The sequence below is a fragment of the Neodiprion lecontei genome, chromosome 3 (assembly GCF_021901455.1).
Source record: "Neodiprion lecontei isolate iyNeoLeco1 chromosome 3, iyNeoLeco1.1, whole genome shotgun sequence".
NCBI classification, from domain to species: Eukaryota; Metazoa; Arthropoda; class Insecta; order Hymenoptera; family Diprionidae; genus Neodiprion; species Neodiprion lecontei.
Window position 1 is genome coordinate 36,314,483 of NC_060262.1, and position 14,087 is coordinate 36,328,569.

The 14,087-nt window shown below is 39.5% G+C and overlaps 1 protein-coding gene across 2 annotated transcripts; it reads left to right on the forward strand.

Annotated features, from left to right (window-relative positions):
• Positions 1-4,451: 4,451 nt before the first annotated feature.
• Positions 4,452-13,764, forward strand: LOC107217459 (fatty acid-binding protein, muscle). Of its 2 annotated transcripts, none has more exons than XM_015654992.2 (3): positions 4,452-4,617; positions 12,463-12,734; positions 13,195-13,764. In XM_015654992.2, the coding sequence occupies exons 1-3, from the start codon at positions 4,545-4,547 to the stop codon at positions 13,246-13,248; spliced, it is 399 nt and encodes a 132-aa protein (XP_015510478.1). In that variant the 5' UTR covers positions 4,452-4,544; the 3' UTR covers positions 13,249-13,764. The 2 variants fall into 2 exon arrangements, with proteins under 2 accessions (XP_015510478.1, XP_015510479.1); XM_015654993.2 differs by lacking the exon at positions 4,452-4,617 and adding an exon at positions 10,820-10,983.
• Positions 13,765-14,087: the final 323 nt, after the last annotated feature.

Consider the following 14,087-nt stretch of genomic DNA (forward strand, 5'->3'; position numbering starts at 1 on the left):
TGTCGCTGGTAGTCTGAATCCAGAATTCCGACCAGATTCCGCAATACCTTCGGCCGCCATTTTGAATCTATAATTCAACTAGTCAAATATATATGATAAAAAAAAAAAAAAAAATTGTCACGACATTGTCGAGATGCAGATAGTCGAATCTACAAGTTTAGTTCCGATCATTTTTAGTGAATAGTTGAAAATAGCCGAGTTATTTGACAAAAACAAATTCCCCCGTAAATTCAAGATGGCGGCCAAAGCTATAGCAAAATCTCGACGAAATTCTGGAACCGGACTACCAGCGATCCCTCCCAACTATTGAAAAAAGAAAATTGTGACATGTAAAAATTCCAATTTCAAATGTAAGCATATTCCGACTGGACTACTCGATCAAAGCCGAGTGTGGCAGAGTTACTCGGCGGTTACGGCAGGCGTCGCGACGCGGCGAGCCTCCCAGATGTCCGCGCTTGTAGCCGACGGTGGCCTACCGGAAACGTCGGACGCACGTTCTCGGAGCCAATTTTAACCGCCGGCCAAGTTGTACCTGTGGCCTTCCTTCGGGGCGGGCATACCGGGTGTTCAGCCGGCTTGCCCCGTTTTCCATCCGCAAGGGCCGCGGCGCGGCCGGAACTGACAGACCCCAAACGATTATCGTATCTTTGAGTAATTTTGATAATCTAATCTTATTTCCGTTTAACTTAGACAGACTGGTGCAGGGGTCGAAGATTCGATACTTTTTCGTTATTTGCAGATCGCGATATTTTCGCATGCTCGCTATTCACCAAATTAATATATTCGCAAGCTAAATATATACGATGATTTTCGTGAAAGTATACGAGAAAAAATATATTTAAATTATAAACTAACTTCATTACAAATAACTTTGAAATTGTTAAAAATCCACCGAATTCGTTCGATTTCACTCTATCTGAGATGACTGATTTTGATCAGATGCCTAGTGGTTTATAAACTCCCTGAAATCGATTTTACCTTTTTACGTTATTCAATTCGATATTCAAACACATCGATCAAAATCGATATTAATGCAATCTTTAAAAAAATTATATTTTACCGAACCATTGTGATAAGGGAAAGAGTCTTGGCGATATTATAAATAAGAGTTTCTCGAATAAGTCACTACAGAGTGAAAACGAGCAATTGTACCACATTCTTTACCATTCTAAACTTGAACTAAAAAATCTATAGGTATTCAAGTTCTTGCATATAATTTTCATATTTTATTTTCTTGTCTTTTTAGAAAAGTTACCACAGCTTATATGGAATATATGATAATTAGATGAGTAATAAATCTAATTGCTTATTTTTGATTCGCGCCAACCTCTTTAAACTTCACAAAAATAATCATTATCATCAGAAGAATCGCGCTTACCGATCAAGTACTAAAATTTGTTGTTGCAGAAAATACAACTAAAGCGTAAGTTATTAATCAAGAATACCATATGGGGTGTAACGGACTCCGAAGTGTTCAAAAAAATTCAATAATATCTTAGGGCTGGGTAGTGTAGCACATGTAAGCAAAACGAGGGTGTGGGAGGGATGAGGGGGGGGGGGTCGAGATCGTACGCTGTCAGAAGTTCTTTATCCTCGACACTACAGACTCTTGGCCGCAGAGGCGGAAGTCGGCGTATTAATTATAATACGTCGGAATACGCCGCAGTTCCGCTGTACAAATTCAATTACGAATAACGTTCGTGTGGGTTCTAATTATTGCGATATATTAGGATGAACCTTTCTGGACGTCTGGTTAATTCTCGATCAACGAACCCTTGCGGATCAACGAACCGGAAAACTTGAACCGACCTCGTATTCTGAAATTTCATATTCATGCACAGTCTGGCATTTATCCTCAGGCACGTATTGAAAGTTTCTTATTCAGAATCGAACTCCAACAAGGTACTTGTGTGTGCGAAAGAATATTCCGCGATTTGCCAAAATTTAAAAGTTATTTCAAAATTCCGAGAAATTTCAGATTATCGTTCCAGTTCATGTGTCCGAAAAATTTTTGTTTTTAGATTTGGTTCACTATTCGTGGGATGAATCGGGATCAAAAATATGAAAATTCTACAGTATGCCCGTATAATATCGTACACGTATATTACAGCATCGACTCGAGGATTGTCTGTAAAAAGTTTAGTGAGCAAGTTTTTTCGCGCTCATGCGGCAGGAGTTTTCTGTCTCTTGTACAAAGTTTTTACTCCGCACGGACAGACTCCGCGAGCAAATCCACCTCCGGATTGTTGTAGTTCGACGCAAGTTTAGCCGAGCGTATCTTTCTGAGCTGCGCAATTTCACGAATTTGTTGCCAAATGAATCAGGAATTATTCACAGAGCTGTGACTTTCGTTAATCATACATAATATACGATTCAGAGGTAATACACAAATTTAGATATCACCAGAATTTAGGGTTGGTCACTTACTCATTTAAACTTACTCATTTTGCTCGACACGCGTAGCAACCGCTATAATTGTACAACTTCTCCTCCAGAACTTGGAGGAAAGGGTTGGGTTGAAAATTTTCTTTTACTGCTGCCTCAACGACGTTGAAATTTCGAAAAAATTTACATATCCCAAAAAACTGGAACGCATGCGATTTTTTGTTCAGTACTGAAAAATCTGTTGAAATTTTTAATATTTGATAGTTGATAAAATTTTTTTTTACGAATTTCAACATAAAGTTTTCGATACTAAACAAAAAAAAAAAACGAACGCATCTCAGATTTTACAAAAACTTTTGTTTCGAGATACAAAACGTAGCCATCGAAGGATGTGAGGATATTTCAATTTTGAAATTCCCGAAAGTAGCCTTTTTTCGAAATTTCAACTTCGTTGAGGCAGTAGTAAAAACAAATTTTCAGCCCAACCCTTTCGCGTAAGCTATTTTTTAGTTAAAAGAGTGTAAGGATCTCGGAGAAATGCGAAATCTAAAAGATACCGTTTTCTGAACCGCCCTAAAATACGTACACACATAGTTTGGAATTTGAATCATTTACGTTTACTTCATTTTATCATTACACTCTCAAAGATAGGCATACGTATATAACACATGAACGAATTTTCTATGAGGTTGAAGGTAGTAGCGTTACCGTAACGACGAATGATTACGAAAAATCGTTAGCGTCACAACTTTCAGATTGTCTAAAATTTAGTAAACATTAACAAACAAAACATGCTCATATTTTGTAAACGCAACTCCCTGAGAATCATTCCGAAATTGCAAACTCATGACTCTTTCCCCGATGTTTCCTTACTTCAACGTCACTAACTTTAGGTCTCTTAATTTTCTCCGATCGAGAAGCAGTCGGCCCACCATTTCCTCACCCAATAAAGAGCGGGATGTCAGGAGCAAGGAGGAACCCATGCAATGCGCGTGTGCGGGAGTGTGGCGTGATCAGCGATCCTGCGTCTCTTCTATATTGATCTCTTTACCCGACGGTCGGTCGTCTCGCCGCGGCTGGGATCCACGTGAATTGCAGCCACGGGCGGATTCCCCTCCTTCGCCTTCGCCCCTCGGTTTCTTCCTCTACTCGTCCTACGCTCGGTGCTCGGGATGCTGCAGGTCCATCTCCCGACATATTTTTCTCCCCACGTCTGCCTGAGAATGAGTACCGTTAAAAGCGCAAACTCGCGCAGAACGCGAGATTTCCCCTCGTCTCCTGCGACTTCCTGTATTACAATCAGACCCAAACCTGGCTTCGGATGCTTGCGATTCACGCCGTTTACACGATCGTAATTACTTCGGGAAACCTCTCGGCTTACTGCACGTCGATGTCGATATCAAAATCCTTTTTTCTCGGTCGAGAATCGTATTCGTTCCTCAAAGTGGAATTGAAACTTTTCCTTTTTTCCTTCTGTACCTTTTTTCTTACCGCTTAACTGATCGTAACGTCGATCTGAAATCAAACTCGCCAACTTTATTCAGGATGTAAAGAAATATACAAAGTGCTACTTTCGTCAGTAAAAAGAAACGTCATTTCTGAGTGCCCGCATACCTAATAGTCGAACTATGATTCATTACGGTCTTTGGCGGACGTACTCGGACGGATTGTATTATACCAATTATCGGTCTTTGTCCGATAGCAGACTATTCTTACTATTCTAAGAACTAATCAGGAAGATCACCCGTGACCACAAAGAATACGTCTGACGATTTCAGAGTTTCAGTCTGGGAGAGGCGACGAAAGCTCTGTGCCGTTGCATCGTCATATTGTTTTCTAATTGACTCGAAAATTTGCTTCGGTTACGTACAGTCGCAGAGGCAAACGGATTCGAACCAATTTAAAAACCGAACTATCACTTAATTGGCTGCTCCTGAACGCGGGATATTTTTTAACCAATGGGAAAGAGCCTCTCGTGTTGCGCGATGCCCATTGTGCGCGGAAGTTGGCGGGGATAAAGCCGGCTCTATATTCTCTCTCTCGAAAGGTTGCGGGACATTTTCCTCGATCAGTTGCTCGCCGGCGAGAAACCAGTACAGCTCGTGTTTATATCCTCCGACAAGGTTCAAGAATCTTCGTTTATACGTACAAACGATACAATGGCTGATTTTTACGGCAAGAAGTACAAGCTCAGCAGCAGCGAAAACTTTGAGGAATTTATGAAGGGTTTGGGTATGTATATGATTAAATTTATCGTGACCGTATCTCCTTCTTATATTTATACATGCGTATAGTTTAATATTCGATGCGGAGTAGCGGAATTGGTCCTTCGAAACATCATGAAACTGCTATTAATAACCAAATATCCTGGTTGTAGCATCAACGTTTATTTATCAAATATTTGCGGGATCAGTTTTTTTCCCCCGGTATACTCCGGCAGTTGGGCAGCCCAATGGGAATGCAACAAAAAAAAATTTTCAATACACCCTTTTTTATGCTTGAGAAACCTCTTTAAATTCGAGATAATATTATATACTACGGTTAAGGCGTGTTTCACACTGCATATACCGGGTAGATTCATTTCTCTCTTTGCAAAGAAAATTGGCCGGGTATCGTAGCTGCCATACAATCGTATCGAGCGAAGTACCTACGTGTCTATACATATAGATAAAACGCTCCTTCAAAATATCAATCACCTGTGGACTCCGGTTCAATTGGTCATATAATAACGACTGACGGCTTTTATGTTATCTCATAAACCACCGGTATCAAAATCGGGGTACTTGGATGATAACTAATCCATCGTGAGAAGTCACGTGTTCTGAGATCGTGATTCACACTCGCGGATCTAGATAATAATCGAAACTCGTTATCGCGATGAAAAATGCGGCGATTCTCGCACGGCAATTGGTCGCGGGAACATTCATCATTCGATCGTGACAATGTATGCCTGGTACATGCGTGCACAGTACTTGCGATAATGCGCGTTTGAAGCATGAAAAAATGACATGTTTCCGTTACGGTCTCAACGCTGTAAAGTATGAAATACGAAGCATTCCCAACGTCTTACCATTTTTTATTTTTATTTTCTCAATCTCTGCTTCTCTGCCCACCGCCACAACGTGACTCGGACATTCTTTCTTTACGACGAGAATAACTTCTCCGCGCCCTAATGGTCTACTGCGGGAGAGCGATATAGAGGTGAAGATAAATCGCGAGGAAGACCTTCTGTGAATACCCGAGACAAAACGAAATGGGATAAAAGCGTAACAGGTGTTTGTAACCACAGTGGCTGCAGTTTAAAATCATTATGATTTATGCACGAACGTGTTTCCAACGCATCGTCGGAATACTTGCGCCAGGGGTCAAACGGTCCATCTTTTAACGGAACCTTGTTTTGATCATTAGAGACGCCGATATGAAGCTGCGTATACAGATTTTTCTTTCGGAATGTCGAGGAACCCGTTTCCCACTATCGCCTACATTGTCATCGAAAATCTGTCGTCGTATCAGATATCTCAAGATTCGGTGTTACGGTTCTACGCCTCCGTTCTAGATGACGCTACTGTAGTCGATTCCCAACTTCTCAACCTTGACTCACGGAATACGTAATGAAGACAATCAGGCTTACCAGTCAGTCAACGGCTCGGCTCATCGTCGACCAAATAATCAGATCGTCTCAGCTTTTTCGAACTCTCCAGATTTTCAGTTTTATATTATTTTGCATTCTATAAACTTCGGACCAGTTATCAGAAAACCTAATTTGGGTGCGATAAGAACATTGCTTCGCGTTGTACGTACGGTTGCTACAAAATATAAGTTCAATGTTCGCGTGGCTTCCTACAGTTTCGACATTTTTCGACCATGCGAACTCCAACGCTTGTTCACATGTTAATTTTTCTTTTCGTACACCACAATGTCAACGAGACTTACTGGCGTTCACCTGAATGGCTGGTATATCGAATTTTTACGCTTCCGTGACGATTTATATCAATTATTGGTACACCTCTTCTGCTGGTGTATGTTTCAATTCGAGACAGACATGCGAGATAACGCGTATGATAAAAACTCTGAACGTTGTCACCGCGAGTCAATTCAGAAGATATATGTAGACAAATTTTGCCGCAAATTTTCACCTCTCATGAAAAGGCTGCCATTAACGGCAGTTGAATTAATTAATTAATCGACAATATTTCCAACCAGGTTCTAATTTTGAAAGTTCCAATTTTTTTCTTCCAATAAATGTACAATCCGCGTGAAGCTAACACCGCGGGGAATGCGATAATGGAATGTACGAGAAAGTATCGCAAGCCCAAGACCGCGCCCCGAATATCCAATGAAATAATCAATTTTCATTCGTTTAGATTAATCGGGATGGATGCATTGACTTAGCACCGACCGTGAAGACGTGCATCCGACTCTTCGACGTTCGTCGATCGCCCGACCGCCCGACAGACAGACCAATTGAGGCCCAATTTAGTCCCTGAATTTATATTCCAATGTAGACTAATAAGCGGCAATCGTGTGGCGAGTGCACATCCAGTGGGACTAAATGCGGGCCCGTCGTCTCGTCGCGATGCTCGCAGCATATCCCCCCTGTGGTATGGTATCAAGCATCATGATACCGGAGAATACCATCTCTTTCATGTTACACGGCAGTATGTAGAGCTGTGGCTTTTACCTACCTACTCAGATATCCTAGGCCTTGTTAATGCAAGCATCGCCTGCACGGTGTCCCATTCCGCTTCATTACATGCGTGAACGGCAATGAACGAAGAAGATCAATTGTTGAGCAGCTTGTGTGGTAAAAAAATTCGATATTCTCAACAAAAAAAGTGGTAAAGAATTGTTTGACGCGTTTGAATAATTGTTATACAAAATTTGTTTGTTTATTTTATACAATCCTTTTTTACTCGCGTATATCCACCGTTATAACTATAATGTGCATTTGATTGTAAATCTTTCGCAGTTTAGAATAGTTATCACGAGCCGTTCATAGGTCGATGTGAATTCGTTAACGCCTTAGACTTTGACTCAGTGATTTTTTTCAGCTAATAGCTGAATGAAGTTAGCTGGTGCGTGGTGCGACAGATTCGAGAAAAAGAACAACGCGTCTGTAGGGATTCTTGTGTTATCTTTATCGAATTTCGGATCTTGCCAATTTCTGGTCGGTAAAAGCTCTTGGAACGATAACGCGATAAGCATAATTCTCGGTAAAATCGTTGAGAAATGCCAAGGACGAGTATTTCAGGAAATCGTTAAAAACGTGTTGAAAGATGGTAAAGAAATGAGAAAAACCGCAAACCGGTATCTGGAACAATGTAACCGAAGGAGCTGGGTGCTCGTAACTTGAGAACCTCAGAACGACCTAAGACCCGGGTATCACTTCTTTAGCTGTTCTCACCTCCGCAGCCTGTTGTACCTATTACCATAAATCTGTCACGTATCGGATCGCAAGGTCCCGACGCAAATCAATGGGGTTCTATCTTGTTGCTGGTACATGGCTTTATATATAAATATGTCGAAAATGAGTTGAACAATGTGTGTGACTACACACGATTTCTTTCTATATTTAGCCACTCTTTAGGTCATACCGTCATCAACTTTTATGCATTACGTAGACAGCTGCGAGTCAAACGGTATTCGAATGAAAAAAAGTTATGCATAAATTAATAAAAGTAGTCAGACCTGTAATTTTGATGGTATAAGTTATTATTTGCATCAATGGAAAGGAATTTCGTGTAAAGTTTCACATCTGCTGACCGTAGAAACGAGCACATTCATTTACTTATACTTATACTTTTAATTACTTTGTATAGATTTATTTTTACAATGCAGACCGTAGTCGAATTAGCATGATCTCTGAATTGCTGATTATTAGCTGTAGTTCTGGAACGTTTGTAGCTAGTTAGTGCCTTTCGTGCGGAACTTGTCATTTATGTGAATGAGCAATCGGCGAAATATGAAGAATTTGAAGTAGAGTAGTGTGTCGTTATTAGAGCTTAGAATTAGAGAAGTTTGTCGCTTTTATTTCCCTGGGGTAGGTTATAGTAATCGATTTTTCATTTCGGATAAGAGAACCAAAGCTTGTTAAGCACAATGAGCTTCGTTCCCCATCGCGATGATATAACTATCATTCTTGCGCAATGGTGTTTATCGGATTTCTCTAATCAGTCGGCTTTACTTACTTTTTTTATATCTATTTTCTTTTTTTTTCTCTTTTTCAACTAATCACCGAGTTGCGTTTAGATAAAATATCCAAGATCGGACTTTGTCGGAAGACTTTATTTAGGGTCTGTAGTTCATTTCGTTGGTGCGGGAAGATGAAATACTGCAGTGGGATTCGTTTACAGTAATCCTCATCAATTATTGTCAACTCTTATTTGCAAAGGTCCGAAATCCGTCAGATCCGTATACTTATGTTACTTTTCATAAATTATATCTTATAGATACTAGAATTGTATTCTAATTAGAACCCATTAGGCAAGATGACATAAATCATTGTCAATCCGATCAAAGTTTGGATACCAAATTCTGTTTGTGCATTGCACTGCACGGTCTTATCTCAAATGGCCACAATTTTTGAGAGATAATGAGTCCACAAGATACAAATTAAGAACTTTGATAACAGAATTTATCTTTCTATATTTATAATCCGAGAAGAAAATGTTACAGCGGATTCGGATAAAGATTAATGCTTCGGATTCAGGCATTGATATGATGGAGTTCGTTTTTACTGATAATGTATGTTCGTCACACTGTTTTACATTTTAGCTAACGAACCGATCCATCGTACTGTTATTAATTTTTTACAAAACCACTTCCTCGCAGGTCAGTAAGCCGATCGCTCAAACAGGTTCGATCTTGACTGAGATACTTTAGTGAAAATAAATTTGCTCTGATATCTTATCGACCTTATTTATGACCCCCATGAATGCTAAAATTACTATATACTTATTATGATTTTTGTATCCAGCGCAATATATCTTACCGTCATGGTGACACGTAGATGCTTACAAAAATTTTCATCACAAATTTATCAGCACGCGAATACTTACAATTTTTGTCGGATGTATATAATCTCTGTATTATACATTTCTTTTTTCTTTCTTCAATATTATACCGAAATATCTGTCAGAATAATTCGTATATTTTTTTTTAAAGACTCATTTCACCCTGTTAGCCTGAGGCAAGGGTAACCGGTTTATGCGCATGGCTTCACGATGAATGTCTGAGGCCATCCGACCCTTCAACCCTTTAAATGAACAAAAATTCCAACCTACTTACCGCCTACGTCGTCTGTGAGCAAACTATACTCCATAGTCAAACAAGTTTGTTAACTCATTGTCCTGTAGAACTTGTTCAGTAAGAAGAACGAATAGCTTTTGTAAATACGTTTTTGTACAATTTTGACTAACCCGTCTGACGCGTTGTACCTCATTTATGTGACAAGCTCGGCATAAAATATAATCTTTGGTATCGGATGCGCCGTATAGTCTTTTCAATACAAAATTAAGCCTATTCACGAATAATTTCCCACTGCGATTCTACGAACGATCGGAATCTGTAATCAATTTCCGTTATAATTGTTTTCTTCTATAGTCGCAGGGAAAACGATTCTATTTTGCAATTTATCGCCTCGCGTTGCCGCAGTCGCAACGTTCCAAGTTTTTACTGTGGATGTGTAAATGCCCCAGTATGTATGAGCTCTGACAAAAGCATCTGTTCGTTTATTATAAACGCGTGTCTTAGTTCGTTCGAAGAACTCGAGAGAGTTGACTCCTCAGCTTGTAATCGTAATGGATATAATTAAAGCATGCAACTAACGTATTTTGCACAATATCGTTTCTGTGCGTTTAATTTAAACACACGCCTGTAATTGCAGACTGACTGAAATACCAGGGGTTTCAAATGAATGGGGAATTCCAATTCGATTCGTCGATAATACTGCACGTCATTTTCAAAAAATGTAAACGTTACAAGTTTGACGGTTTTGTGAATTTTTGGAAACATAACGTGCTCACTAATCTACTTTGTCGTTTGACGCTGAGTGTCTGCATTCGTTGAAAGTTAGATTTGATACTGTTCGTTGAACTATTCGCAATTACTCGAAATGCAATAAAATAATTGTTGTACCTTGCACTGAAGAGGTTTCAGTTGTATACCAGCTTGATCACGGATAATGTACATACGTACACCTTATAGGCGTAAAGTGTTATTGAATATGTATAGGTACACAAGCCGAGGCGCGTGTACAGCAGAGGGTCAAACTTCATCGATACCATTATTCCTCCTCCTCTAGCCTCTATCGATCAGTCTCTGATTGGCTCGATCGAATCCTTGCGGACCAATGAATGGCGAGAGCATCTCTATCGGTGTCAGGAGAAAAATATTTTGTCGATTAGAGGAGTCCTATAAAGCTCGGTTGACCGGCTCGTCAGAAGTCAGTCTTACTCAAGCTTTGTAGCTGTGAAAATTTTCAGAGTCCTACCTCAGATCAAGTCGAACCTTACAAATCCGAAATGGCAGACGCATTCATAGGAAAGAAATACAAGCTCGACAAGTCCGAAAATTTTGACGAGTACATGAAAGCTATCGGTAAGTCTCATTTTTTTCGAACTTCGTCGGTTAAGGATATGTAAATTCAGAACTCAATTATTACGATTCATTCGGTGTCGAATCTGTAATAAATTATTCGGCCATTTGGTGCTCTGATTTGCGCAATTTAGCATCCAACTATTTGTTATAGTTGGTAGAGACTAGAAAATCGTATTATGAGCTCTCGTGTGATCTCTGACCTCTACCTACGCTTTGCAATTGTTTTGCAAAACTTATCAGTCATTCTCTTGGAAGCATAGACTTGTGAAAAATGTTCAATCACTCGTTAGTTCGTACGCGTATCGCATGAATTATCTACGTGTAATGCAGAAATTATGTGAAGCCTTCGGTATCCGGATGATTCAGAGGTACAAAAATTTAATTTTTTTTATAATCATTGCAAATTGTTCTACCGGGAGAACGTGAAGCGTGTAGGGGGCTGGATTTACGTATCATTAAACGGAGTTAATGGTTGTTTTCAAAGTAAAGAGAAAGGAGTAAAGAACCGACAAACAGATATAAATAATGGTTCGACCAGTTTTTCTTCTTCGATCACTATATTAGTATAGATTGCCGGGGTCGTCCTGAATTACAATCGGTTAAATATGATAAATATAGACGGACGTTGTTTCGCATACGATATGATTCGAAGCGTTGTTATGTCATCTACATACAATCATCGGTTATATTCGCAATAATCACGCCCTAGATTCTCATTGGCATTTACATTCAGAGCTTACGAGTGTATAGCTATGAATTGTGTTTGTCAGGCAACGAAGCTTGGACTGAATGAGCTCAAAGTGATTGAAATACTTGTTTATCTGCGTTAATACCCATTCTAAACTTGGATGCGATCGAGCAAACAGACCTCTTGAATTCCGGTCGCGGATTACAGGAGATACCAAAAAAAAAAAAAAACTACAACCAAGAATCATTCTGTCAATATTGTTCCTGGACCGGGTCAATTTATGCCACGCGACGTTTGTGAGAAGTTGTAAATGCTTCATTATCACTGTGTACGTGTTTCACGTCTGTTCAACTCGTTCGACTGCGTCGCCCGCCTGCGGTTTTTATCAACGAATGTTGGTCTCGACGATATTTGATACGTCTCGTCTTTTTTATGCGGGGCAAATTACCAACTGGCAGCCGCATTCGCCTAAACAAACATTATTTTTTTTCGTCTGAACCTCTTTTCAGGAGCAATTTGATCACAAGTTTTGACGTATTATCAAAATGAACAGCTTGCATGAAATTCATCGTGCGGATCATATAATTGCAGTGCATTTCGTTTCAGAATTTCCACATTTCATTATAACTCGTTCAGTTTCCAGACATATTGTAAAAAAAAAAACAATTAATTTTGTAGTATACGAAATCATATTAGAACAGGAATCACGATCGCTTTCGTGTGATAAAGAAAAAAGGAAAGAAGCGGTACTGTGCTAATACCAATACACGTTTTGTATTCTGATTTAACAGGAGTCGGTCTTGTGACCCGGAAGATGGGAAACAGCATCAGCCCGACGGTCGAGTTGACCGAAAACAACGGCGAGTTCGTCTTGAAGACGACCAGCACCTTCAAGAACTCTGAGATCAAATTCAAGCTGGGTGAAGAATTCGACGAGGAGACATTGGACGGTCGTCAAGTGAAGACTGTTATGACCCGCGAAGGAAATAAATTCATTCAAGTTCAGAAGGGAGACAAGGAGACCATAATCGAGCGAGAATTCACGCCGACGGAGATGAAGGCTGTAAGTGTCATACCTATAACGCTGTTATTGCATTCGCCTAAGTGTTATCTGTATCAGTAATTGTTTCCACATCGGGGGACATTTTTTTTTCTACGGTAGCCGTAATAAGCTTGCACAATAACGCAGCGGAGAGTAAATTCGTTGCATCGTTAGTCCGGATCAAGTCTTGTACGGACTTTGACATGCTGCGCACTGTGATGTTACTCTTGCGTGACAGAGTCACTTTACGGGCATAAACTAAGTACGAAATAAACTATTGCTTGTTAACGTAACCGCTGACTCAATCGTCAGTGATGCTATTTTTAAACGGTATAACGCGAACCGTCCGGCAAGGTTCGTTGCAATTAATCTGCCGTACTCAAGACTCGATTTATTAGTTTCATCGTAAAATTCTGGGCGAGTCTTTATTATTTACAATTGCGTGAGACTTTGTGCTTATAGGAACTTTTTATTATTTCAGGTCATGAAGCTGGGCGACATCGTCTGTACAAGAGTGTACAAAGTTCAAGAATAAGATGAATCATCCGGTGGATATAATTTCCAAAAAGTGCCGAGAGTTTGCCCATTTCTTCGTTTTCACAAAAACTAATCATCGATACGCGTTTACATAGTATTTGAAAAATACTACAAGATACATCTCAAGGCATCATCATATAAGTTTATCGTCACGACGTCTTAGTCATTAACGAAAGAATGTAATTCAAAACTATCGTCACCGAAATTGTGATACAGCAATCGTACACATTCGATACATAATTATGAATTCCCGTTTGTATATGTTGATTTCGAGAGTTTGATATTTTTCTAATTTTCCTATCCTACTAATCGAAACGTTCCAAAGCGAACTTTATCAAATAAAGTTTATTATTTAAAAATGTTAGCGTATAATTATTATTCCTATGTATGCAACCTCTTGACCCCGTTTATTGTTGTATATAACATTTCTTTTTAACTTACGAAATTCAACTGTATTTTCAAAGATTGTACAAATACGGTATCTAACATAATACATGACGCATATTTCAAAAATTATGAAATAATTCTTTTAGTGCAAAGTGTGATTCTCTTTATCTTATTACAAACTCCCGAAGAGCAGAGGAAGTTCAAGGTTGCCATGAAATGAGGCGAGTCCGTACGCAAAGTTCGTTATAAATATCCAGTAGCTTAGCGGAAGCAATAATTTGAATTGGGCGTTACTAGGATTGTTATTGGGATTATAAACGTGACAAATATGACTCAGGTGAAAGATCAGCTGGTAGAATGGGGAATTTTGTAATATAACGGTTGGTGACGTACAAATTTTGAAACCGTCTAGCTGATATATGTAGATATTGAAAAAACGAACGTACTTCG